Source organism: Felis catus, chromosome F1 (assembly GCF_018350175.1).
Source record: "Felis catus isolate Fca126 chromosome F1, F.catus_Fca126_mat1.0, whole genome shotgun sequence".
Taxonomy (NCBI): domain Eukaryota; kingdom Metazoa; phylum Chordata; class Mammalia; order Carnivora; family Felidae; genus Felis; species Felis catus.
This window is the reverse complement of record NC_058384.1, coordinates 10,752,457-10,778,098: the sequence shown is the minus strand read 5'-3', so window position 1 is coordinate 10,778,098 and position 25,642 is coordinate 10,752,457. Positions and strand designations below refer to the sequence as shown.

The following is a 25,642-nucleotide window of genomic DNA, read 5'->3' as shown; positions in this document are numbered from 1 at the left end:
TTATTATAACTGAGTAGATATTGCCAGATTGCTTTTCAATGCCTATACAAACACACACTTTACCAGCATTGTAGGAAAGTACAGGCCATAGTTCCAAATGCTAGTCTGAGACCGCCTCACAAATTGTTCATTTAGTAGGCATCGGGAGGGACCCAGGAATCTCTATTTTTTTCAAAGCTCTCCATGTAATCTTAATAGGTACTAAGATTTGGAAGTCACAGGTTTGCCTCTGTAGGATTTACCCCATGGGAGAAATAAGGGGCAGAGATCAGGAAAGCCATTTGATGGGGGGACTCCCTTTAACAAAGGACTTTCAATGAAAACTTTTCACATTATCACCAAATAAAATTATAAGCAACAGGGGTACTTGGGTGGCTCAGTCATTTAAGCATTCCACTTCAGCCCAGGTCATGGTCTCGGGGTTCCTGAGTTCGAGCCCTGCGTTGGGCTCTGTGCTGACAGCTCAGAGTCTGGAGCCTGCTTCAGATTCTATGTCTCCCTCCCTCTCTGCCCCTCTTCCTCTCTCTCCCTCTCTCTCTCTCTGAAAAATAAGTAAACATTAAAACAATAATAAAATTCTAAGCAACAGAAAACTTGACAGGACTGGAGAAAGAAAATATTAATAATTCAACCTTAAATATATGTCTCATTATCTGTCCACCCCACTGGTAATACTTATCTTTTAATAAATTTTTGTTGTGAGCACAAGTATATGGTAGAACGTTGCCATCTCTGATGGAATATTTTAAATTCAATTAAGTCTATAGCTTATGTATAACACATGGCCGTCATTCAAACAGTAATCAGAACAATTCTTTCAGCAATACTGTTTTGCTACAAAAATTCTAACCTTTATGTCAAAAATACCCTAATGTTTTAATTTTTCTGTAGAGAAACAAAATACGATCTTGTATTGGATAAAAGTACTAGATTTGTTTGCTAAAAGTAAATACTGAATATGCCATATGTTTTATACTCCCATGTTGGCATTTCCTCATTCTTTTCCTTTTCTTCTCTTTTCTATTATTTTCTCTTTGCCCTCCTCCCAATCTCTCCCTCCTCATCTCCCCCCTCCCCATCTCCCCCCTCCAACCCAAGGTCCGCACACCGGACGGCTGGGGCTGCTGCAGTTCCAACATTGACCACTAGGGGCCCTCTGCTCCCCTGGCCTGTAGGCAGAGAAAAATGCCTTTTCTCTTTTCCAACTTTCTTTTTTTTTTTAACTTTTTTTTTTTTAATGTTTATTTATTTTTGAGACAGAGAGACAGAGCTTGCGTGGGGGAGGGGCAGAGAGAGGGAGACACAGAATCCGAAGCAGGCCCCAGGCTCTGAGCTGTCAGCGCAGAGCCCGACGCTGGGCTTGAACACAGGAACAGTGAGATCGCTACCTGAGCGGAAGTCGGACGCCCAACCGACTGAACCACCCAGGCGCCCCATCGTTTCCAACTTTCTTAATGGAAATAAGTCTCCCAGGGATTTTCGAAAGGATATCCCCCAGACGAACCAAGGGAAAACAGAGAGAAATTTTAAGAAGACGCTCCAAACAGCAAATACAGCTTCTGAGTTTAAGACGACCCAAACCTAGTCTTAGCTCTCGATTGATAGGCTGATTGGCTCCAGCCTCGGTTCCGTTTCTTCCCCCTCTGAGGGAACACAAAGCAACAGTAAGTTACATTGGCCACGACAGGAGAATTAGCAGGAAGGAAACCGACTGCCCCTCAACACTTCGTTCTTAACCATCTCTCTCGGCATGACCTTGGGAAGGATTCTCCCAGCTCCTCTTGCTTTTCCTTGCTGGGGAGCTTTTGCTCTGCAACCGTCCTGAGGTCTCACCTTCCCTCCACTTCCTGGCCCTCCGGCGCCAGCCTCCTGGGTGTTTTTCTCGAGCCCACTCAGAGGTCTCTATGGCTCTTAGCATTGGGAGCCTTACCTTCAACGTCTGCCCTTGCTAGTATCTGATCTGACTCCCTGTGGAGTCAGGACTAGCAGCAAGGCTGGGGCTGAGTCAGAATCCGAACCCAGCTCTTCCGACTTTCAAACTGCAGACTGCCATTTATACCACAGGCCATCCTTCAAAGGGCCAAGGGCCATGCATGAGGCGATCTACGTATTATATGCATAATGCATATAGTAACAGCAGCAATAGAATAGAAAGGTATGCATATAAACATGTTTGCGATCCGAAAAGATCTTGAGTTTTAAGCCTGAACAAATCAAGTGTAAGAACACAAATGTATCTTTGCCTTCTCAGCTGGTTCAGAACGTCGCTGAAAAAATACTGATTTTCTCTGCCCTGCGAGTGTACAGGTTTTCAAGAGCTCCCATTTTAACCTGACGGGATCCTTCCCAAGTACTCTAGCTTTCGAGATTTCATTGCTGGCCAGAGCCAATCGCTAAGAGGCACCTCGAAATTAGCACGGCAGCAAACTGACAAGTCAACAGCGCAAAGAAAGCCTCTTCAGGGTAAAATCATAAGGTGGGTAGAACGCGGTGGTAGTGTTCCGGGCTTTTCTCTTATTCCACTGGGGCTTTCTCTCAGCTGGAAGTCCACTAAGTCAGTAATTGCTGCTTGAAGGTTAACATGGCAATTTTTTTTTAACTCATTTTTCCTGCTGAACATCCACCTGCTTCGTAAGATTCCTGCAAGAATACTTCCTAAATGGTGCCGTGGACTTCCATTGCATCCCATTTTTTGGCATATTAAGATTAAATCGATCAGTTGTTCGTCAACCATTCACCTAATGATTTCAGTATCCGTTGATGCTTGGTGCCTACCACCCTGATTCCCTTAACAGTGGCAAAGGAGCGATTTAAAAATTCTATTCTTTCGGGGCGCCTGGGTGGCACAGTCGGTTAAGCGTCCGACTTCAGCTCAGGTCACGATCTTGCGGTCCGTGAGTTCAAGCCCCGCGTCGGGCTCTGGGCTGACGGCTCGGAGCCTGGAGCCTGCAGCCTGCTTCCGATTCTGTGTCTCCTTCTCTCTCTGCCCCTCCCCCCTTCATGCTCTGTCTCTCTCTGTCTCAAAAATAAATAAACTTTAAAAAAAATTTTTTTTAATTCTATTCTTTCTTCTGCATTTATTGGCTGGAATTTTTCCATCAAAAAGAACGCTTCCTTCACTTCCCTTTTGGTGACACGGGCATGCAATTCCTATAGAAAAGGTGGAATGAATATTTGATTCCTTCTGTTTATTACTTTTTAGAGAAATTAGTTGGTTACTTAGCAATCACCAGTGGTGACCACTAGATTTAACTACAAAAGCAGAGTTTTATTTATTGGGTATTTTCCATCCACTGCAGTTATTCCTTTTTGATGCTCAGATTGTCCCTTCACTTCGGCTCTTGCGTCTTTTTAAAATTTTTTTAACGTTTATTTTTGAGAGAGAGAGAGTGAGCACGAGCAGGGGAGGGGCAGAGAGAGAGGGAGACAGAAGTTGCAGGGTTTGAACCCACGAGCCATGAGATCATGACCTGAGCCAAAGTCGGATGCTTAACCGACTGAGCCACCCAGGTGCCCTGACTCGTGTCGTTTTGAAATTACTTCATTCATCTTTGAAATCTCTCTTCGTTTTTGGTACAAGATGTTCTAGATCCATTTTACACATGTTCTGGTCCAGGGCAATAATCAGCCATTTCTGGAAGGAGACCTAGTTCCTCTCTATGAGAAATGGTATTTTGAGACCAGGTCTGGTTGCTAAGGGTGTTCATTGCTTCTGGGTTGTCATTTTTTCCTGCTTCAGTGGCTAGAGTTAGGAAACACAGCCTTTTTAAGAGGAAACAAATCATGAGATCGTATTGACATTTCCAATGCAAATTACTTTTTTGCAGGTTTTTTGTTTAACCTCCTCAATTTTACCCTTCATCTCCTTTTTTCATCACGCAAAATCTCAGGTCCCACACCGTAAACACGGTTGTTTGTTTGCTTTCTCGTACACAGCATCTATCGTTGTTTCAAACAACAGTAACGAACTGTCACTGATGTAAGGTGACTGAATGAGATTAGGATTTTTCAGAGGTTCTTTTTGTCCTTAGAACATACCCCACTGGAGAAGTACAGTTAAAATGCTATATTCCAGGGACACCTGGGTGGCTCAGTCGTTTAAGTGTCCCACTTCTGCTCAGGACATGATCTCACGGTTTGTGGGTTCGAGCCCCACGTAGGGCTCTCTGCTGACAGCTCAGAGCCTGGAGCCAGCTTCAGATTCTGTGTCTCCCTCTCTCTCTGCCTCTTCCCCGCTCACACACTCTCTCTCTTAAAAATAAATAAACATTAAAAAAAATTTAAATGCTATATTCCAAACTCACTTGAAATTTTTTCCTCTATGTTGCTGTGACCGAATTCAAAGATGGCTTCACAAAGATGACTGGCCCTCATCCCCAAACCTGAAAATGAGCGGTCACTCTTGTGATTATGTGATGTTATATGCAGAGTTGGCTTTATTTTTTTAAGTTTTATTTATTTATTTTGAGGGAGGGAGGGAGAGAGAGAGAGAGAGAACAGGGGAGGAGCAGAGAGAGAGGGGGAGAGAATCCCAAGCAGGCTCTGCACTTACAGTGGGGCTTGATCTCAGGAACTGCGAGATCATGACCTGAGCCAAAATCAAGATGCTTAACTGACTGAGCCACCCAGGCACCCCCTTAGGGTCTTTTTTTTTTTTTAATGTTCATTTATTTTTGAGAGAGAGAGAGAGGGGGGGAGAGAGAGAGTGCGATCAGGGGAGGGCCAGAGAGAGAGGGAGACACGGAATCCGAAGGCAGTTGACACATGTCCTTTTTGTGAACTCTATTCAACCTTCGCCTCTTTTTAGTGAAGTGTTTAGTACTTTGCTTCTAAATTGTTAACAGCTCTGTACAAGGCAGAGCTACCCTAGCCTGTGCTGGTTATTTTCTGATGGGGACCTTTCAGCCGTCTAAGTGTCCTGCTTTGTGCGCCCAGCACCCTGACTCCCGCGTGAGCTGGCTTCTGGCCGAGTTTGGCCAGCAAGAGGTTCCGGCAGGAGAACGGAGGGCGCTGTCTCCCACTCCCTCCCGTCTTCAGCAGTGGCGACACCTCCCTCGGTAAACCTCTCGAGCACTTCCTTCTCCAAAGTTCAGCTCCCCGTGGGCTCCGCTAACATTATTCCCCCCCTTGTCTCTTCAACTCCAGGGGAGCTAAGGACAGCCCTTTATATCCCCGGCTGTGGCCCTGCGTGTACTCCCTTCATTAAAAATCTCCATATTTGAGGGGCGTCTGGGTGGCTCGTTCGGTTGAGCATCCGACTTGGGCCCAGGTCATGATCTCCCGGTTCGCGGGTTCGAGCCCCTATCGGGCTCTGTGCGGACAGCTCGGAGCCTGGAGCTTGCTTCGGATTCTGCGTCTCCCTCTCTCTGCCCTACTCCTGCTGGCCCTCTGTCTCTGTCTCTCTCTCTCAAAAATAAGTAAACATTAAAAATTGGAAAAAAAATCTTTATTTGAGCCATTTGGGGTGAATTCTGATTCAGCATCCTAACTGTCACATACTTCTTTGTGACACAAGTTGTACGTATTTTTTTCCTCAGTTTACCATTTTTCCTTCGACTTTGCTGTGGTGATTTTTTTCATGAAGTTATTATTAGTTTTTCAGTTTACTTACTTATTTTGAAAGAGAGAGAAAGAGGGGCGCCTGGGTGGCTCAGTCAGTTGAGTGTCCGACTTCAGCTCAGGTCACAATCTCGTGGTCCGTGAGTTCGAGCCCCGCGTCAGGCTCTGGGCTGATGGCTCAGAGCCTGGAGCCTGCTTCCGATTCTGTGTCTCCCTCTCTGTCTACCCCTCCCCCATTCATGCTCTGTCTCTCCCTGTCTCAAAAATAAATAAACGTTAAAAAAAAAAAAAAGAAAAAGAGAGCATGAGCAGGGGAGGGGCAGAGACAGAGAGGGAGAGAGAATCCACGCTGGCAGTGTGGAGCCCATTGTGGGGCTTGAACACACAAACCACAGGATCAAGACCTGAGCCAAAACCAAGAGTCAGATGCTTAACCAAATGAGCCACCCAGGTGCCCCTAAGGAATGACTTCTTAAAATTGTGCAGTAAAACTTATCTTTATTATTATTATGATGTCAGCTATGGGTGTCATAATTACCAAAGTTTGCCCTGCTTCCAGATTATAAAGGAAGGCATCTGTATCTGGAACTTATTTGAGTTTCATTTTTGACATTTGATCTCTGACCCACTGGAATTTACCCCATATACAAACTGCTCTTTTTTTTTTTTTTAATTTTTTTTAAAGTTTTTTTTTTTTTTTCAACGTTTATTTATTTTTGGGACAGAGAGAGACAGAGCATGAACGGGGGAGGGGCAGAGAGAGAGGGAGACACAGAATCGGAAACAGGCTCCAGGCTCCGAGCCATCAGCCCAGAGCCTGACGCGGGGCTCGAACTCCCGGACCGCGAGATCGTGACCTGGCTGAAGTCGGACGCTTAACTGACTGCGCCACCCAGGCGCCCCTACAAACTGCTCTTTTTAAAAACAATTTAATGTTCATTATTTTTAAGAGAGAGAGAGAGCAAGCAGGGGAGGGGCAGAGAGAGAGGCACAGAATCTGAAGCAGGATCCAGGCTCTGAGCTGTCAGCACAGAGCCCGACGCAGGGCTCAAACTCACAAACCGTGAGATCATGACCTGAGCCGAAGTCAGATGCTCAGGTGACTAAGCCACCCAGATGCTCTATACCCCGTAAACAAACTCTTATATAGCCTTTATTGGCGATATACAGACTTTATTGGTCTGGCATCTGTTATTTTCTGGGAAGAGTCATAATAATGGTGAAAATTATCATAATTTCTTCTATGCCAATCTGGTACAATTGTTTCAGAACGTGTAACCTCCAGAATATTTTTGTTTTAAGCCACTCTGTTTGGGGCACTTTTATTACCGCAGCCCTTAGGAAACAGACACACCCGATCTTGTAGCTCTAAAAACTATATGCTGAAGATTCCCAAACTTTTATCTATGGCTCACACCTCTTTTCAGCTGTTTACTTCACATCCTCACTTGGACAACTAATGCCCATCTCAAACGTCGTGTGTCCTGAGGCTCCTGGGTGGCTCCCCAGACAGCTGAGCGTCTGACTCGTGGTTTGTGAGATCAAGCCCTGTTTTGGGCTCAGAGCGGGGCAGAGCCTGCTTGGGGTCCTCTCTCTCTCTCTCTCTCTCTCTCTCTCTCTCTCTCTCTCTCTTAAAATAAATAAATAATCATTTTTTTAAAAAGCCTTGATGTGTCCAGACTGAATTTCTGACGTCCAGCCCTTACCCCCACCTCCAGGCTTTGGTGTGGCCGCTGATGGCAACTCGATCCTTCGGCCGCTCAGACGATAGCTCTGGAGTCAACCCTGACACTTCTTTTTCTCTTATACTCCACATCCCACCTAAAAGGAAATCTTGTTACCTCTCCTTATAAAATGTATCCAGAATCCAGCCCTTTCTCACCTCCTTCACCGATAGCATCCTGGTCCAAGACACCGGCATCCTTCTACTCCAAATCCTTTCCTTCTACTCCTAGCAGAAGCCAAAGTCCCGTCCATGGTCTGTGGGATCCCGCACAAATCCCCTCTTCCTCTCTCTTGCCTGCCTGACCCATCTCCTCCCTCTTCCCGGCTTGCTTGCCGTGCTCCGGTGACCCCAGCCCATTTGCTCTTCCTCGAAAATGCAAGGCACCCTCCTACCTTCGGTTCTTTGAATTAGCTGGTCTGTCTGTCTGGCATGCCGTTCTCACACGTCCTAATGATCAATTTCCGCATCTCCTCCAAGTCTGTGCTCAAGTGTCGGATTATCAAGAAGCCCTAACCTGACCACCCTATTTGATATTAAAAACCATCCTCTGCCCCCTGCATCCAGCTCCTCCTTACCTTGCCCTAATTTTGGTTAGAATATAAGCTCCTTGAGGGCAAGGGTCTTTATTTTGCTCCCTGACATGTCCAGAGCACATGGCACGTGCTCAATAAGTATTTGCTGGAGATGAAAATAAAGTTATTTTTTTTCTTTTTTAAATGTTTATTTATTTTTGAGATAGAGGGAGACAGAGTGCGAGTGGGGGAGGGGCAGAGAGAGAGGGAGACCCAGAATCCGAAACAAGCTCCAGGCTCCGAGCTGTCAGCACAGAGCCCGATGCGGGGCTCCAACCCATGAACCGTAAGATCATGACCTGAGCTTAAGTTGGACATTTAACCCACTGAGCTACCCAGGTGCCCCTGAATAAATCATTGGTTGTGGAGACTGTCATTTCCTAGAATTTTATGCTAGGAGAATTTCATCAATTTTTAATTTGGGATTTAGGATATTTGGGAAAGAGATTGACCCAGTTTACCTTTGTCTAACAAAGAAAAGAATTGCAGAACAACTTGTTTGCAAATAATATAACTAAGGAACAAACAATTTAAGAAAATCAATGCTTTTGGGGCGCCTGGGTGGCGCAGTCGGTTAAGCGTCCGACTTCAGCCAGGTCACGACCTCGTGGTCCGTGAGTTCGAGCCCCGCGTCAGGCTCTGGGCTGATGGCCCGGAGCCTGGAGCCTGTTTCCGATTCTGTGTCTCCCTCTCTCTCTGCCCCTCCCCTGTTCATGCTCTGTCTCTCTCTGTCCCAAAAATAAATAAACGTTGAAAAAAAAAGTAAAAAAAAAAAAAAGAAAATCAATGCTTTTATATTACCATTTAATAAAGATAATACTAGAGAAGGCCCTTTTATTTTATTTTCTTAAAAATTTTTTTAAGTTTATTTATTCATTTTGAGAGAGACAGAAACACGAGACCATGACCTGAGCGGAAACCAAGAGTCAGATGCTTAATCAACTGAGCCACCCAGGTGCCCCAGGCCCATTTATGTTAAAACTATGTATTTTGGGGATGCCTGGGTGGCTCAGTCGGTTGGGCGTCTGACTTCGGCTCAGGTCATGATCTCGCAGTTTGTGAGTTCGAGCCCTGCTGACGGCTCTGAGCCTGGAGCCTGCTTTGGATCCTGTGTCTCCCTCTCTCTCTGCCCCTTCCCCACCCATGCTCTCTTTCTGTCTCTTAAAAATGTATAAACGTTAAAAAAAATTTTTTTTAAACTATCTATTTTGTATGTATATATACGTATGTTAACCAGAGGCCATTCTTTACCATTTACTAAACTAGCTTGGGATCGGAAGGGCTCCAATCCTGCTTCCCCCCTCCTGCTGCGCCCAGAGACGGACACCCTAGGTGCAGGTGCAAACGAAAGAGGGTTAAGTTGCAGAGGCAGCATGGTGGAAAACAGTTCACGTTGTACTCCTTGAGCAGTACTCCTGCCAAAAGTAGCCTCTATTAGGAGAATTGTGAGTGCTTTTGAGAGCCTACGTTCAGTTTCTGTACAATACTTGGAAGGATTCGAATCTATTTCTTGCCAAATATTTCTAACTTTCACTGATTTCGTAACTTCCACCTCCCCCCTCTGCATTTTCGTTTTTATTTATCACTTACATAGCCCTTACCAGCTGAAGATCCCATTCTAATTGCTTTACAATTATTAGCTCATTTACTCCTCCTGGGGGCTGTTATAATCTCCATTCTTTTTTAAAAAAATTTTTTAATGTTTATTTATTTTTGACAGAGAGAGAGAGACACACACACAGAGTGTGAGTGGGGGATGGGCAGAGAGAGAGAGAGAGAGAGAGAGAGAGAGAGAGAGACGCAGAATCCAAAGCAGGCTCCAGGCTCTGAGCTGTCAGCACAGAGCCTGACGTGGGGCTCGAACTCGTGAACCGCGAGATCATGACCTGAGCCAAAGTCGGACGCGTAACCCACTGAGCCACCCAGGTGCCCCTACTCTCCATTCTCTATATATGTATTTGTATGTAGAAGGGTGTGTCTAACCAGCTCGGACTGTTACAGAATCCATAGACTGCCTTAAACAACAAATATTTATTCTCCCGGTCCTGGAGGCTGGGAAGTCCAAGATCAAGGTGCCAGTAAGTCTCATGTCTGATGAGGATCCGCTTTCTGGTCTGCAGATGGCTATTTTCTGTTATCTTCACATGACAGAGTTCAGACAGAGGTAAGCTCTTTTGCGTCTTTAAGGATTCTAATCCTCTCCTAAATCACCTCCCAAAGGACCTACCTCCAAATATCACTATAGTGCAGAGTAAGCTTCGACACACGAATTTGGGGGGGGACACAGACATTCGGTCCATAGCAGTGTATGTGTGTGTGTGTGTGTGTGTGCACGCATGTACCCACACATCTACATTTATTGGACACCCTACTATGTGTGGGATTTCCATTCATTGCGTCATTTAATCCTCAAAAGGATCCAGTACAGCTATGGTCCCCAGTTTACAGACCTGGATGTTGAGGGAGAGAGAAGTCACATGTTCTGGCGGGGGTGAGGGAAAGAACTGATTGCAGAACTGAAGTTCTTAGTTTTGAATTTAAGGAATGGAGACGTCTGTCAGCCAGCAATAAATCGTCATAATGACGAAGTGAAACAATGCAGATAAACTGCCAAACAGGGAAACTGGTACATAGTAGAAGCCTAATACATGTTTTTCAAATCTGAATGTGTGTTTACCTTACAGGGAGCATCTTTGAGAAGGTTGACTGGGTTTAATCAAGAATTTGCACAGATAATCCGTCGTCCTACAAGCAAAAGGTTTTCTATAGAAATTTTCAAATACCTGTATCTCCTATGATTTTGGACAGATTCTTCCTTTTCTTTGGCCATCCTGTACACACACACACACACACACACACACGTGGGCGCGCACACACGCACACACGCATACACCCTGTTCTCTCTGCCTCAAATACAAGGCAGAGAGTGCAAGGAGACTAGGCAGCTTTCAGTGAGTCTGCGGCCACGGCATCATGTACGGCTTCACCTGCAGGTGGACGTGACCCAGAGTAAACCCACCCCCGTGAAACCGGTTTGTGGGTACGTCGCTCCCCCTTCTTTATACATGGTTGTCAGTTTGCTGGAACTCTTTTATCAGCCATATTGTTTCCATGTCTTCTTTTGTAAGCCTCCTCCAACATTTTCTGGAAGCAGGCACAGTATGAAGGCAGAAGAGAAAACTGCTTATGTACGTGGTATCACAAGGGAGGGAAGAGCGAGGGGGAGGTCTCAGAGGCTTGTCTCCAAGTTATGGCTCCCAGCTGGTGCATCCGGATCACCTGGGGGTTGTGCTTGGCAAGAGGCGGCTGTCCAGGTGCCCCCCAAGACCTGCCACATTCGTTAGGGGGACGATTCTCAAGTCTAACACACCCTTTTAAAATAACAGATATTTTGTAACAGCCTTTTAGTATCTTGAAATGAAATTGGTCATAACACAATCTACCTACCTACAGAATTTGGAAACTTTAATGTGATCTCCTAATATTAATAACAATAGGAAGTGATTATATCATTCTTCTATCCACAACTTTCATCACACCCAGAGAGAAGCCAAAGGATCTGTACGACCCTGCACAATCTGGTCTCCTGTTTCCTCTCGGAATTCATATCTTACCTCTCTACCACTTAAGCATACTTCTCAAGCCACATGGGTCTCCTCACTGTCTCTTAAACAGCCTAGATACAGAGGCTTCTCAGGGCCTTTGCACCGCCTTTCCTCCATGCCCGAAACACTTCCTCCGATGTCTACTGGGCTGACTCCTTCACTTCCTTTGAGCCTGTTCTTCCTTCAATTTACACAGTAATGGCATTCCTGGATACATTGGGATAGAACAAAACCGTGCAAAGCAAACAAACAAAACACCTTCATGCTTAGAATGTCAACAGTTTGACTCTAGATCAGAAACTAACTTTTTTTGTGGTCTTTCAAAAGTCACATGTGAAGGGCATTGTTCTTTTTTTTAAATGTTTATTTATCTTAGAGAGAGAGAGCAGGAGCAGGGGAGGGACAGAGAGAGAGGGAGACACAGATTCTGAAGCAGTCTCCAGGCTCTGAGTTGTCAGCACAGAGTCCAACGCAGAGGCTCGAACCCACAAACCGTGAGATCATGACCTGACCTGAGGTCAGATGCTTAACCAACGGAGCCACTCAGGGGCCCTGAGAAATGTTCTTTTTGTCATGCACTGCAAGACATCTGGTATACTTGGCCTCACACACTAAGTATCTGGAGTGTTCTCTAATTGTAACAATCCCAAAATGCCCCCATAGATTTCCAAAATGTGATATTGACGGCCACTCAGTTACGCGCCTTTTTTTTTTTAATTTATTTATTTATTTTTGAGGGGGGTGGGGGTGGGGCACGAGCTGGGGAGGGGTTGAGAGAGAGAGGGAGACACAGAATCCGAAGCAGGCTCCAGGCTCTGAGCTGTCAGCACGGAGCCTGACGGGGGGCTCGAACCCGCAAACCGTGAGATCATGACTTGAACTGAAGTTGGATGCTTAACTGAGCCACCCAGGTGCCCCCACACGCCTTCTGTTATTTCAAATAACAAAAATTAAAGCCCCATTGGCTCCAGAAAATAATATTGATTGCCTCCAGGTGTACATCATCTTCAGGGAAGGCTTCGTCAAGGATCACGTGATTTAGCCAGGCCCTCAATTCTACCGTTTCTCACAGCTCTGTGTTTCTTAAATTTCGGTTCCACCCACCCAGCATTCTCAGCAGTATGTCCTTGAGGCTTCATCCTGACCCAAGGGCCCCAGGCCCGTCTCCACCCCTGAACCAAGCGTCTGGCTTAAAAAGTGCCCGTAATCAGAGCCCACCCCCGGAGCTGGGCCAGAGGTCAGTCTGCGCAACCCTCAGGATACATTCCGTAAGTTTCATCCATTAAATTGTACTGCTTCACTGGTTTTTAATGTATTCACAGTGTTGCGTGATCATCACCATAATCTAATTTTATAACATTTTCAAGAAAGTTTGTAACTGTCAGCAGTCGCTTCTCCTACAACCCTACCCTCAGCCCCAGGTAATCATTAACCTTTCTGTCTCTCTATATTTACCTGTCCTAGATATTTCATATAAATGGAATCATACAGGGGCACCTGGGTGGCTCAGTCGGCGAAGTGTCCGACTTCGGCTCCGGTCATGAGCTCATAGTTTGTGAGTTCGAGCTCTGCATGGGGCTCTGTGCTGACAGCTCAGAGCCTGAAGCCCGCTTTGGATTCTGTGTCTCCCTTTCTCTCTGCTCCTCCCCTGCTCATGCTGTCTCTCTTTCTCTCCTTCAAAAATGAATATTCAAAATAATTTAAAAAAATAAATGGAATCATACAACATATGGCCCTTTCTGTCTTCCTTCTTAGCCTCATGTTTTCAAGGTTCCCCCGTGTTGTAGCAGGGGGTCAGCGTTTCATCCCTTTTTACGACCGAGTAATGGTCCACTGTATGGCTAGCCCCGTCTTGTTATCCACTTGTCAATTGATGGGCAATCGGGTTGTTTCCACTTTTTAGCTATTATGGATAATGCTGCTACGAGCATTTGTTTGATATAGACTTTTGTGTGAATGTAGGTTTTTATTTCTCTTGCTTTAATACCGAAAAATAGAATTGCTGGGTCATATGGTAACTTTATGCCTTATATTTTGAGGAACTAACAAAAACTGTTTTCTAAGGTGGCTGCATCATTGTGCATGGTCACCGGCAGCGTGCAAGGGTTCTAACTCCTCCGAATCTTCCACTATCCTTGTTGTCATCTTTTTCTTCTTTTTTTTATTAAGGAAGTTTTTTAATGTTTATTTATCTTTGCGAGGAAGAGAGAGAGAGACAGAGAGAGAGTGAGGGCGGGGAGGGGCAGAGGGATAGGGAGACACAGAATCCCAAGCAGGCTCCAGGCTCTTGAGTTATCAGCACAGAGCCCGACGTGGGGCTCGAACACACGCGCCGCGAGGGTGGGGATATAATATTTTATGCAGAACAGGCAGCATACTCCACAATTTTGCTTTGTCTAGCTGTATGTGGACGGCTGGATTGGAAAGATAGCTTATTTTAAAGATGTCTTAACCTGTGCGATTCTTCAGCCAGCATTTAGGATTCAGTTGGACAAAGCCTCTCCTTATCTTAGTTCAGAAATCTTTTGGGGGCCCCAAAAGGGAGTGGCTTATGAAAGCGACTTGGAAAAAGAAAATTACTATGTATCTTTTCTTGAAAAACATTTCTCACCCCAAATCCACGGCATGTCTTTCACACAACTGTCACCTATACGGTGTTACTTAGTGAAATAACTTTTCTTTATTGGTGGCTCAGTCAGTTAAGCATCTGACCTCCACTCAGGTCATGATCTCACGGTTTGTGGATTGGAGCCCAGAGTCGGGCTCTGTGCTGACAGCTCAGAGCCTGGAGCCTGCTTCGGATTCTGTGTCTCCCTCTCTCTCTGCCCCTCCCCACTCATGCTGTCTCTCTTTCAAAAATAAACAAACATTTTAAAAAATAACTTTTCTATCTCTTCTCTGCATCTGAGTGAATACTGCTCACAGCTCAGTATTATTAGAAGAAAAATCTTAAGAGAGCCATTGAAAAAAATGCATTTGTTGGCAGCAATTTCTATCTTTGAATGCACAGTAAGTTCTGAGCTAATGAGCTATGGGAAGAAAAACCTTTGTGATAAATAATGTATTTGATAATGAGCAGGAGAAAAAAAGGTTTTCAGTGGAGTTCAGTATGGGAAGGGCATCCTCGTATCATGGGTGGATACGGAGGCAAAAGATCCATAATTGGTTTTCTCATTCTCTCCATGTCAGTCTATGGCAGATCTTTCCAGACCTTTCTTGAATGCCAGCTTTCAAGAGGGCTTAGCTCTCAGGCTCCATGTCACCAGATGATCTACTTAATCTCATTTCATCTTTTTATTTAAAAACTTTTTAAAATGTTTATTGACTTTTAAGAGAGAGAGTGCGAGTGGGGGAGGTGCAGAGAGAGAGAGAGAGAGAGAGAGAGAGAGAGAGAGAGAGAGAGAGAGAGAGAGAGAGGGAGACACAGAATCCGAAGCAGGCTCCAGGCTCGGAGTTGTCAGCACAGAGCCCGATGCGGGGCTCGAACCCACAAACCACGAGATGATGACCTGAGCTGAAGTCTGACGCTCAATCGACTGAGCCACCCAGGTGCCCCTCGTTTTGTCTTCTTAGACTCCACAGATAGGCAGGTATGAGGATGCCTATTTTATGTAAGAATAAACTGACATTCGGAAAGGTTATATATAACTCCGCAGGGTCACAAAGATTAGCCAGTGCCAGAGTCAAGGTATTTCATTAGAAAAGTCTAAAATACTCTGGAGAACAAACCGCTTTCAACTCCTTCAGCATCTGGCTTTCTGGCGACCTAGACTCAGAGGAGCTTCAGCTTCCGGTTTCTGACCAAGTAAAGCATCTATCCCGTAGGAAAATTAAGGCATCCATTAACTTTTTCCCTCCCCATTATCCCGTCTGTCCCTGAAGACAAGCTGGGTGTTTGACAAGTGCAAGATAGTAAATTATTGCTCCCACAGTGCCAATCTGTAGATAAGGGAATAATTAATGCATTCCTCAAAGCAGATGGATTTCAGAGGAATTTAAATCCTGCTCCGGGGGCAGCATCAGTTTGTGCTGGAGGCTGGTGAACTGGACTTTGCAAATTCTGACCTGATTCTTTTCCTGCCCTGTTTTCTTCCTCCCTTCCTCCTCGCTCCAGTTCGCCCGTTTGCTTCAACTTTTCTTCCCCTTATTAAGACTGCTGCGTAGAAAACGCCAGGAGGCTAGGCACGGTACAGAACGTGGGGAGTGAAGAAGGGGGGAAAAGAACATTACGGAAAGGAAATGCTCTGTCCTCTGAATGGGCAGCGCTCTGGACTGCGCGTTGTAACGATTGCTCCTCGGCCTTGTGGTTCAGGGGCGAGCAGAGCAACACTGTAGGGATCTGTTTACATCCACCCTCTCACTCTCGAGGGCTGCGGGTTCCTCAAAGGCCGGCCTCCAGGTCGATTCCCTCTGATGTTTCCAGGGCTCGGCGCGGTGCCTGGCGCCCGGCAGCTGTCCCTAGACGTCGGGTGGGTGAAGGAAAGGTGGGCAGGAAAGGGAAGGCCAGCGGGAGTGCAGGGCGAGCCTGGAGGAGGAGGGGGAGGAGAACGGGGCTGTGCGGAACCCACGGGGGAGAATCCGAAAGTAGGAGTGCGATGGAGAGGGAGATGGAAAAGGGGACGTCCCAACGGCTGAAACTGGGACGGAGGGACGGGGTCAGGGAGGGCCCGCGTCGGGGCCACCGGAGCGAAGCGGGGCGAGCCGAGAGGGTGAGGGCGAGACAAAGAGCGGCGGGCGAGGCCGGCCGTGGGAAGGGACGGGAAGAAGCGGCCGCGAGGGCGGGCGGCCGCCGAGCCGGGGGCGCGGGGCTGGGGAGGGGCGCGCCGGGGCGGGGAGGGGCGGCGGCGCGGGCGCGGGCGCGGGGGGCCGCGGGGGGCGGGGCGGCGCGGCGGAGGAGGGGCGGGAGCGCCGCAAAGTTACTTGGCCTGCGCCCGCCCGGGTCCGCGTGCTGGTGGCGGGGCGGCGGGAGGAGCGAAGCGGGGCTCGGCGGCCTGAAACCCGAAACCTCCAGTCCGCGAGCGCGGCCGGGAGGAAGGAAGCGGCGGCGGCGGCGGCCGCCGAGGCGGGAGGCGTCCGGGCCGGGCCCTGAGCGGCGGCGGAGGCGGCGCGGTGAGCCCGGCGCGGGGCGCGGGGCGGGCGGGCCCGAGCGGGACTGAGTTCCGGGCGGGGCGGGCACGCGCGCGCGCGGGGGCGCGACGGGGAGGGTCTCTGCGCCCCTTCCCCCACGCCTCCCCGCCCCCACGGCGCTCTCCTTTCTCCGCGCCACCCCCCTCCCCCCCCCCCCCCCGCGGGTGGGAGCTGTGCTCCCGGCCGCGCTCCGCCAGCGGGTGGGGAGCCGGAGCTCTTTGTGGGAAGATCTTGGGGGCGCGTCCCTGCCCTGCGGCCGGGGGCTTCGGACTGGCTCTGCTCCCGGCCCGCCCCTTTTCGGCAGCGCCGCCCGCAGCCCCCTGGTACGACCCCCTGGAGGGGAGGGCATCCGTGCGTGCCCGGGACCCGGCCCGGAGGGGCTCCAGGCGGCGGGCTCACTCCTCCCTCGGGGATAGGCGTGGGGGGCTAAGCGGCCTCGTCCCCCGCCTGGAATCCGTGAGGACCAGGTGAGTCCCACCCTCCCAGTCGGGCTCAGGGCGCTGTGTCCCCGAGCCTGGGCGGGAGGCGCGCTCAGAAGTCGCCGGGCCGACCCTGGCGCGGCGTGATGGGCGCCTCCGCCGCCCCCACATCTGCCAGAGCGAGAGTCGGTTAGCTTTGGGGGGACTTGGCCAGCCTGCTGGGCCAGACCTTAGCCCCGTGCAACCTCTTGACAAAGGCGTGGGAGATGAGAATGTCCGTTGGGGAACTGGGATGCTCTGGTGCGCTCCCGAGAGGTCTGCTTTCCAGTAACCACACGGCCGTGCATTGGCATGACTGTGTATCGCATCTCTGTGGCTATTTTTGTTCGCTGTTGTACCTTTCATCCGTTTTTGCGAAGTGCTTTCCAGAGAAGGTCGTTTGGTCTTCCTCCCTGTGAAGTCGGGAGGTGGGGTGGTTTTGGAGGGAAAGGACCTCAGTGCCTTGATGTGTCCAATGGGGATAATGGTAGCGACAGACACGCCTATCTCAGCGTGCTCCTGGCTGGGGAAGGACATCACCGGGCCTCCTCCCCAGCCCGGCAGCGACCAGTTCAGCCCAGCCTCCCTCCCTGTCCCTGGAAATGAACTGCAGGGGGCTACTGCATGGGGAAAAAGTGACTTTCCCTTACTGCAGCCTTGAGACAGGTGAGGAGAGGCATTTCCCAGAGCTCAAGGCAGAAAGAGGAGGCAGGAGGGACCTCAGATCACACAGCCACGGGCTCTTCATCCACCTTTCTTTAACTGGGATTTGTGTCACCCCTTTCTGTCACTTCTCCCACAGCTCCCCTCTTGTTCTAGTCCACACCTATCTTATTTTGTAGTTGTAAGCTGTTTAGAAGCACCATCGTATACACTTTTTAAAAGTTTCATTCACTTAACAGCCCTGTGAAGTGCTATCAGCCCATTTTATAGGTGGAGAAACAGACTCAAGAGAACTTGGCCCAGCAATAAGGAGCCAGAATCCAACTCAGGTTTTTTGACTTGGCGGTACTTTTAATGTCGACTCCGTCATCCAGGTGGGTCCTCGAACTCAGGACTTCTCCCTGTCCCAAAGCTCCGCCGCCACGGCGAGGAGATGAGGGACCCCCTCAAAGAGAGACCCGCTTGGCATTTTAGGAGCTAAATCCACGACCTTATGTACTCCTATCCTTCTCTTTGCGTTGCAGCCCTGCATGGTGGGAGTATCAGAGACGAAGGAGGACCGTGTCATCAGAGGGGTTGAGCTCTTTGTTTGGGTTCCGTGAAAGACAGAATGGGCTGAACCGGAACTGACCTACATGTCCGCCAAAGGAGGTATGGTTCTGTAGTACAAACCCTGCTGCGGGCTGGGCCAGTCAGGAGGCCTGCCTGTAGAGGAGGGCAGGCAGGCAGGCGGGCTGGTGGGGGGCACGCCTCCCTGGGAAGAGACAGCTCCAGCCCCTTGTTGCTTGACCTGAATGTTGGGGGGGGGGGGAGGAAGCTGTAAATTGTTATGGAAAAGGATCTCATGTTTTTAAAGCCAGTAACGAATTCAAACCCCTTTTCAAAATACGCAGGGCAAGCAGATGGTAGGTGCCGGCTGGTCGTTGCCTGCAGACTGCCAGCCGATAGCCTCTGGGTTGGACCTTAGGAAGAAGTTGCTGTCATTCTAAGAAGCGATGAAGCGTGGCTGGAGTGGGGGGGGGGGTGTCTTCTAGCTGTTTTCCTTTGAGAACCAAAAAAAGAAATGACCACAGAACTGGAGGTAGCCAGCAGTGCTGGCTGGAGTTTGGAGGGAGGACTGACTTAATGACCCAGCCCCTCATTTGTTCAGCCAGTGTCAGTCTCCTTGGAGTCTAGTCTTACGCCAAGAGAATGCTTGCAACTTGCTGGCTACCTGTTTCTGTGGCCAGTTATGGGCGCAGCAGGCGTTCGGGGCAGATGCGTTCGGGGCAGCTGGGAGCCTAAAGGAAGGCGTTTTCTCTGTGATGGGGGGTAAGACATGAAGGGGGCACGTTCGGTGGTGTGTGTGTTTTTCACTCAAGTAACCGGTGAGAGAGCGCTGGATCCAGAGTACAATCTGAAGTCAGCCTGCCACTTACAAACCGGCGTCCCTGGGTGAATAATAGAAAGCATATCGGGGCGCCTGGGTGGCGCAGTCGGTTGAGCGTCCAACTTCGGCTCAGGTCACGATCTCGCGGTCCGTGAGTTCGAGCCCCGCGTCGGGCTCCGGGCTCCGGGCTGATGGCTCCGAGCCTGGAGCCTGCTTCCGATTCTGTGTCTCCCTCTCTCTCTGCCCCTCCCCCGTTCATGCTCTGTCTCTCTCTGTCTCAAAAATAAATAAAAACGTTAAAAAAATTTTTTTTTTTTTAAATAGAAAGCATATCTAGAGTGTGGTAGCTTTTTCATAAACATGAGTCATTATGAAAGATTTTTTAAAATATAGACGTGTATAGGAAAATAAAATACAGGACGTATATAGGAAAATAAAGTTCCCTCCACTCCCTCTCCTCACCTCAGAGGTAACCACCGCAAATGTATTATTTTCTAGGCCTTCTTCAGGGCCTAAGTCTATGCCCCCCGAGTCTGGAAATCCGGGTGAATATGCAATACATTGTTTATTGATACTTATATATTTTTTTAAGTTTATTTATTTTGAGAGACAGAGAGCAGGAGAGACGGAGAGGGAGAGAGAATCCCAGGCAGGCTCGAGGCAGGGATCGAACTCATGAACTGTGAGACCGTGGCCTGAGCCGTACCGAGAGTCAGACGCTTAACTGACTGAGCTACCCAGGCACCCTCCACCCATGTCTGTCCCCGAGTGCAGCGTGAGGCCCCCCCCCCCTTCCTGGAGGGAGCTCGGCCCCTCCCGGCTGGGTCCCGGGCACGCACCGGGGGTTGTACAGGGGGCTGCGGGCAGAGCTGGAGAAATGGGGCCGGCCGGGAGAAGGGCCTGTCCAAAGCCTCTGGCCGCAGGGCAGGGATGCACCCCCAAGATCTTGTGTACATGGGAGTATTTCTGGATAAAACCTATTCCTACAAGTGAGGCTGGTGAAGGTATGTTACTTTAAACATTTATGTAAGCAAAATTCCCTTTGTTTATTGGGATCTGGAGAAGGTGCAGACAAGAGATTGAATTTATTTACTAACTTTTAGGTTTCCTTGTTTGGGGATGGGTAGTATTTGGGGATAGGTAGTATTTCTAAAGCACGACATTCAAAGGGTATACAAGGTAATATCTCCTTCCTATCTCAGCCCTCTCTTTCCCTATTTTGGATATAATGAATTTTGCCAGTTTTTGTGTATTCATCTAGAGTTAGCCTATGCATCTGTAGGCAAATGTGTCTTCTGTTTTCTCCCTCTAAAAGAAAAAAATACGGTAGCATACAATATACCCTATTCTGCTTATGGACTGAAAACAAAGCAGAACAAAACCTATGTCTTCGAGATCATTCCGTACCAAAGTTCTGTGCATTTTAGGTTTTCCCAAGCTTACACTGAAAAAAAGCTTAGTCAATTTACACTCCTTCAAACTGCCCATGAAATCCTTTTCAGTTTTTCTGTTGAATTGTTTGTGATCGCATCAGTTTTTGAGGCTGTCTCTAAATCCTGGACTTTCTTTTCTTGTTAATAAATCAGATATTTTGCCTTTTATGTTTTCCTCCCTAGCTTTACTTAACTGTACCTTTGTGCAGAAGTGATGACTTTTTACATGATTGGGTCTGAATCGCTTTTCTGTGACCCCCCCCCCAAGTTTTTTGTTTTGCTTAGGAAGTCCTCTCCAATCGCAAGACTAACTTCTTACGTTTTCTCTTTCCTCTGTGTTCTCTTTTTTTTTTTTCTCACTTAACACTGTTTTAAAGTATTGTGTCTTTCCTATTCCCTTTTTTTCAGGTTCCCTCCTCACTGACACCAGGGAAGACAGGGTTTGAATTTGCCTGTGAGCCTCGTTGGCCAATGTGGCATCCCTCTTGTCTTTCGTTTTTAGAGGGATTATTTTCATCGAGCGTGAAGGACGAGCTCTTCACTAGGCGGGGGGAGAGGGAGAATGGGCATTCCGACAGCGGACACGTTTCCATGCAAAATCAGGGGAGCGAGGTACAGCAGTGGGTATATTTGGAGAACCGGGAGCGAGCGATTCAGGAGGGCCGCCGTGGAGGGCGTGTCCGTGATAGGTTCTGCCGGTGGCCCAGCCTGGCATGGCGTGACCAGGCTGGTTAGGAGTCAGCCGGTCCAGCAACACTGCAGGGTGGGAAGGAGATGAGATAGAAATGTCCGGTAGTCATCGAGGGCAAAGATAGCGAGGCCCTGGGCCGGGGTAATGACAGTGGCCGATGGAGTTGTGAGTCAGAATTTAGGGAGGCACTAGGTGTCCGTGACGGGGAACGGAAGTGACCAGCACGCGTTGCTTTACATACGGCATCTCACTGACACCCAGCAAGCCCGTATGAAAGAAGATCCAAGGCTCAGAAATGTTCATAAATCTCCCCCAGGTCCCGTGGCTCGTCTCAGTCGGGGCCTTAGCCCCATCAGGACTACCTAGCAAGAGTACTCTCTGATGCCCTGGGTTTCTGTCTCGAGTGCTTGGGGCGGGTGGTGGTGTTTTTTCTAGGGTAGTGAAAAACATGAGGAATAGCATATTGAGATAGTAGAAATGCTAGGAGCAGAGAGGACGAATTCCATTTTGCACATGTTCTAGCTGAGGTGCCTGGGTGTGGCAGGAAGGGAGTATGGGGAGGAAAGTATGGGAGGAAACACCTACTAGGCGGGTGGATATGAATCTGGAGCACTGAAGAGCGATATAGATGGAGATTTCGGAGTCATCCCTGTTTACGGGGGTATAGAGAGCACGTAGAGAGAGAGAGGAGGTCTCAGGCGGGACTCTTCCTTCTACAAGTGGTGGAAAATCCAGTTCACACTGGCTTAAGCAGAAAGGAAAGTTATTGGCTCACATCACCAAAAAGCTCAAGAGTGGGGGCGCCTGGGTGGCTCAGTTGGTCGAGCATCTGGCCCTTGATTTTGGCGCAGGTCATGATCCCGGGGTTGTGGGATTGAGCCCCATGTCGGGCTCCCTGCCGAGCGTGGAGTCTGCTTGGGGTTCTGTCTCTCTCTCTGTCCTTCCCTGCCCTCAAAACAAACAAACAAACTTAAAAAAAAGCTCCAGAGTGTATCTGACTTCAGGCCTGGGTTCCAGGTTCAAATGATTTCATCAGGACTCACTTTCTTACCTGCTCTGGTCTCAGGCTCCCCGCTCACGATGGCTAGGGGGTGATGCCAGTGCGAATCCTGCGGGAGAGGGGAGCTGTCTGTCTCCCAGCTACCCCACCACCAGGCCCGTACGTCTCACAAACCGAGTCATAAAGTGGGTCAGAGGGGTTTGGAATGTGCTGATGGGCGAGGCATAAATCATGTGTCACGTCCATGAAGACACATGAACTCCGGGTCTGCAAAGGGTGACTCTGCAGAGGAAACTCAGGGGCAACCCCCGGAGCAAAGGAAGCAGTTGATTTCCTCTGCGGACGGAGAAGGAGTGGCCCCTGGGCAGTAGTAGTGACATGGGCAGGGCGACTGCAGGTCAGTAAGCCTGGAAAGGAATGGAAGGAGGGAGAAGCAGGAGAGAGCGGCGGCGGGGGGAGGGGGGCGTCTCAGAGGAAAATGACTTAGTCGAAGGCATCAGGTGCTGGGGGAGTTCAAGGAAGGACCCGTTGGATTTGGCGAGGAGGTCATCCTTGTCCAAAGCAAGACAGTCATTTATTTTTATATTTTATTTTTATTTTTGAGACAGAGAGACAGAGTGTGAGTGGGGGAGGGGGAGAGAGAGAGAGAGGGAGACACAGACTCTGAAGCAGGCTCCAGGCTCTGAGCTGTCAGCACAGAGCCCAAGCAGGGCTGGAACTCCAGAATGGCGAGATTCCATGACCTAGGCGGAAGTCAGACGCTCAACTGACTGACTGAGCCACCCAGGCGCCCCAAGACAGTCATTTATGTTACACTTGACTGCGCCTGCCTTCTAGAGGATTCCTATTCCTGCCTGTCTCCTGCACTCCCCGCCCAGTCCCGGGACGGCCAGGAAGGGCAGAGGTGTGGTGAGGGCAGTCGGGACATCCGGGCTCTGCCAGTAATTACATATGTGACTGAGCTTTGGTTTCATCGTCTGTAAGATAACACGGCTGTGCCGGGTTGCTCCTGTGGCCGCTCCTAGCTCTGAAAGGTTGGAGATAAACGCATCTGATCATTTCAGACCGCTTCGTTACCATAACCCTTGTCCAAGCCTTCACCTGTTACCTGGGCTAACTGGTGTCCCTGCCTCTGCGCTCGCCCTACATCTGTTCTTTACCCTGTAGCAAGAATGGTCCTTTAAAACAGGTCTGTCACATCCCTCCAGGGGCCTCTGTCACACATGGGCTCTCATCCATAGTCCTCACCACGGCCACGGAGTCCTCAGTAGTCTGCCCTTACTGGGTAGTCTGCATGCCTTATAAAAGTTCATTCTGCCTCAGGGCCTTTGCACAGGCTCTTCCCTAGCCTGAAATTCCTTTGCACTGTTTTCTGTTCTGATTAGATGTCACCTGGAGAGACTTTCTGACTACCCACTCCCAGCCCGCTCACCCATTCCTTCTTCTTTCCCCTGGTAGCTTTCTTCATAGCACCTGGCACCATCTGGAATTATTTTGTATATTCATTGTCTATTTGTTTACCGTTTGTGTCCCCTTCCCTGTGAAGCTCGCACAAAGCTATACCCCACACAAAGCTCCAGGAGAGGAGAGATTTTGGTACCTTGCTCCGTGCTGTGTCCCAGTGCTGTGTCCCAGCTTGGCACAGAGTAGGTATTCAGGAAACCTTCTTAGGGGTGGCTGAGTGAGGGCTGGGAAGGGGGAAGCAGGGAGTGCCCAGGAACCAGCAGCAGCGTGGTAAGGGTGGGAGGGGACATCCTTTATTCAGCAGGGCTATCTGTGACGGCATGTGTCTCAGATATGGTCAGCAGAAAAAAAGGATTCAGAAGTGATACTACTAAAACATGTAAAAATAGGGGCACCTGGGTGGCTCAGTCAGTTCAGGGTCTGACTTCGGCTCAGGTCATGATCTCACGGTCCGTGAGTTCGAGCCCCGCGTCGGGCTCTGTGCTACAGCTCGGAGCCCGGATCCTGCTTCGGGTTCGGTGTCTCCCTCTCTCTCTGCCCCTCCCCTGCTCACGCTCTGTCTCCCTCAAAAATAAGTAAACATCCACAAGTTTTTTTACACGTTCAGAAATAACATTCTCAATTTTAGCGGTATGAGTTTAGCTAGTGTGCTGGGCTCCGGGAGGATTACGAATAAAACAAATGATCGAGAGTAAAAACCAATTAACATGATACCATTGTTTCTCTTGTGATGGAAGTAATCTTACCCTTATTCCCTGCATAGTTTTCATCTCTTCTTCTTGGAGCGCACATGCACACGTGTGTGTGTGTGTGTGTGTGTGTGTGTGTGTGTGTGTGTTTTAGGGAGAGAGTTGTTTTATTTTCCTTCGATCTGTTCGTCAAGTACGTGCAGTAAACCCAAAGTACTGTGGTGGAACAGGATTTCTCAGGCTCCGTGCTGTCAACGTCTTGGGCTGGGTAATTCTTTGTTGTGGGGGCTGTCCTCTGCATCAGGGGGTCTTCAGCAGTGTCCTTGGCCTTACATGCCAGAGCTGTCCCCTGAGATGTGACACCCAAAAATGTATCTGGGCATTTCCAGAGACTCCTCCCTGGGGTGGGAGGGGAGGCAGAGCGCCCTTCCTTTGAGAAACACTGATGTAAAATATTGGGGTAGTGATTGCGTTTGACTGTTACCTAGAGTCTTCTGTGTGGGCATTTTCAGTCCTTCCCCAGCCATCCTGACACTCCCTTAAAAAATGAGATTTTCTCTTTCAGGGTAGGGTGCTGTGCATGGAACCTCAGCTGAGGGCCCGCCACCCCGACTCAGCCGGAGTGCTGGTCACTGCATTGCTAGTCACTGAAGCGACTCCGGCTGGGCGGGAGCCCCTCCTGCAGTGATGGAGCAGTCAGGTTCAAGTCCTGAAGCCCTGAGCACCGTCCCCGTGGAGCCCCAGCCATTTCCATTTGCAGTGCGTCCTTTCTCCTGTGTGTCATCCACTTAAGCGGTCAAGTGAAATGTCTTAGGCGGTCCTTAAAATTTGAAGGGGAGAGAAAAGAATGGAGTCTTCTTTTCGTATCTTAAGTAGCTCAAACATTTTTTGAGTTTTATTCCCTGACAGCCAGGCCACTACCTGCTTTCGCATGTTTCCACGTACATTGCTTTTTCCTGGTAGGAAATGACCCCCCATGGTAAGTCCAGTGAGTGTCTGTCACCACACACAGTTACTCACTATATTCCCTATGCTGCACATTACATCTCTGTGACTTACTTCTATGACTAGAAGTTTGTGCCCCTTAATCCCCTTCGCCTGTTTCGCCGGCCCCTCTAGCCTCCCCGCCCTGATAGCCCGTGGTTTCCCGGTTTCCCGTCTGAGTCTGTTTCTGCTTCGTGGGTGTGCGTTGTTTTGCTTTTAGATTGCACGTAGAAGTGAAGTTCTGTGACCTTTTCTTTCTCTGACTTACTTCATGTAGCGTAATGCCCTCTGGGTAAATCCAT

General features: G+C 49.0%; 1 protein-coding gene across 17 annotated transcripts in view; it reads left to right on the top strand.

The window, feature by feature from the left end:
- Positions 1–2,005: 2,005 nt before the first annotated feature.
- GPR161 (G protein-coupled receptor 161) overlaps positions 2,006–25,642 on the top strand; it is a 79,963-nt gene continuing 56,326 nt past the window's right edge. For 10 of the 17 annotated variants that reach the window (XM_045049462.1, XR_006592134.1, XR_006592133.1 and 7 more), the window contains exons 1-2: positions 17,079–18,084; positions 18,235–18,361. In XM_045049462.1, the coding sequence (XP_044905397.1) occupies positions 18,346–18,361 (16 nt within the window). In that variant the 5' untranslated portion in view covers positions 17,079–18,084; positions 18,235–18,345. Of the gene's footprint in view, positions 2,477–12,440; positions 12,731–15,598; positions 15,932–15,994; positions 16,172–16,377; positions 16,572–16,775; positions 17,057–17,078; positions 18,085–18,233; positions 18,362–25,642 lie in introns of those variants that run through there. The other 7 variants (XM_045049466.1, XM_045049467.1, XM_045049465.1 and 4 more) reach the window with 7 other exon arrangements.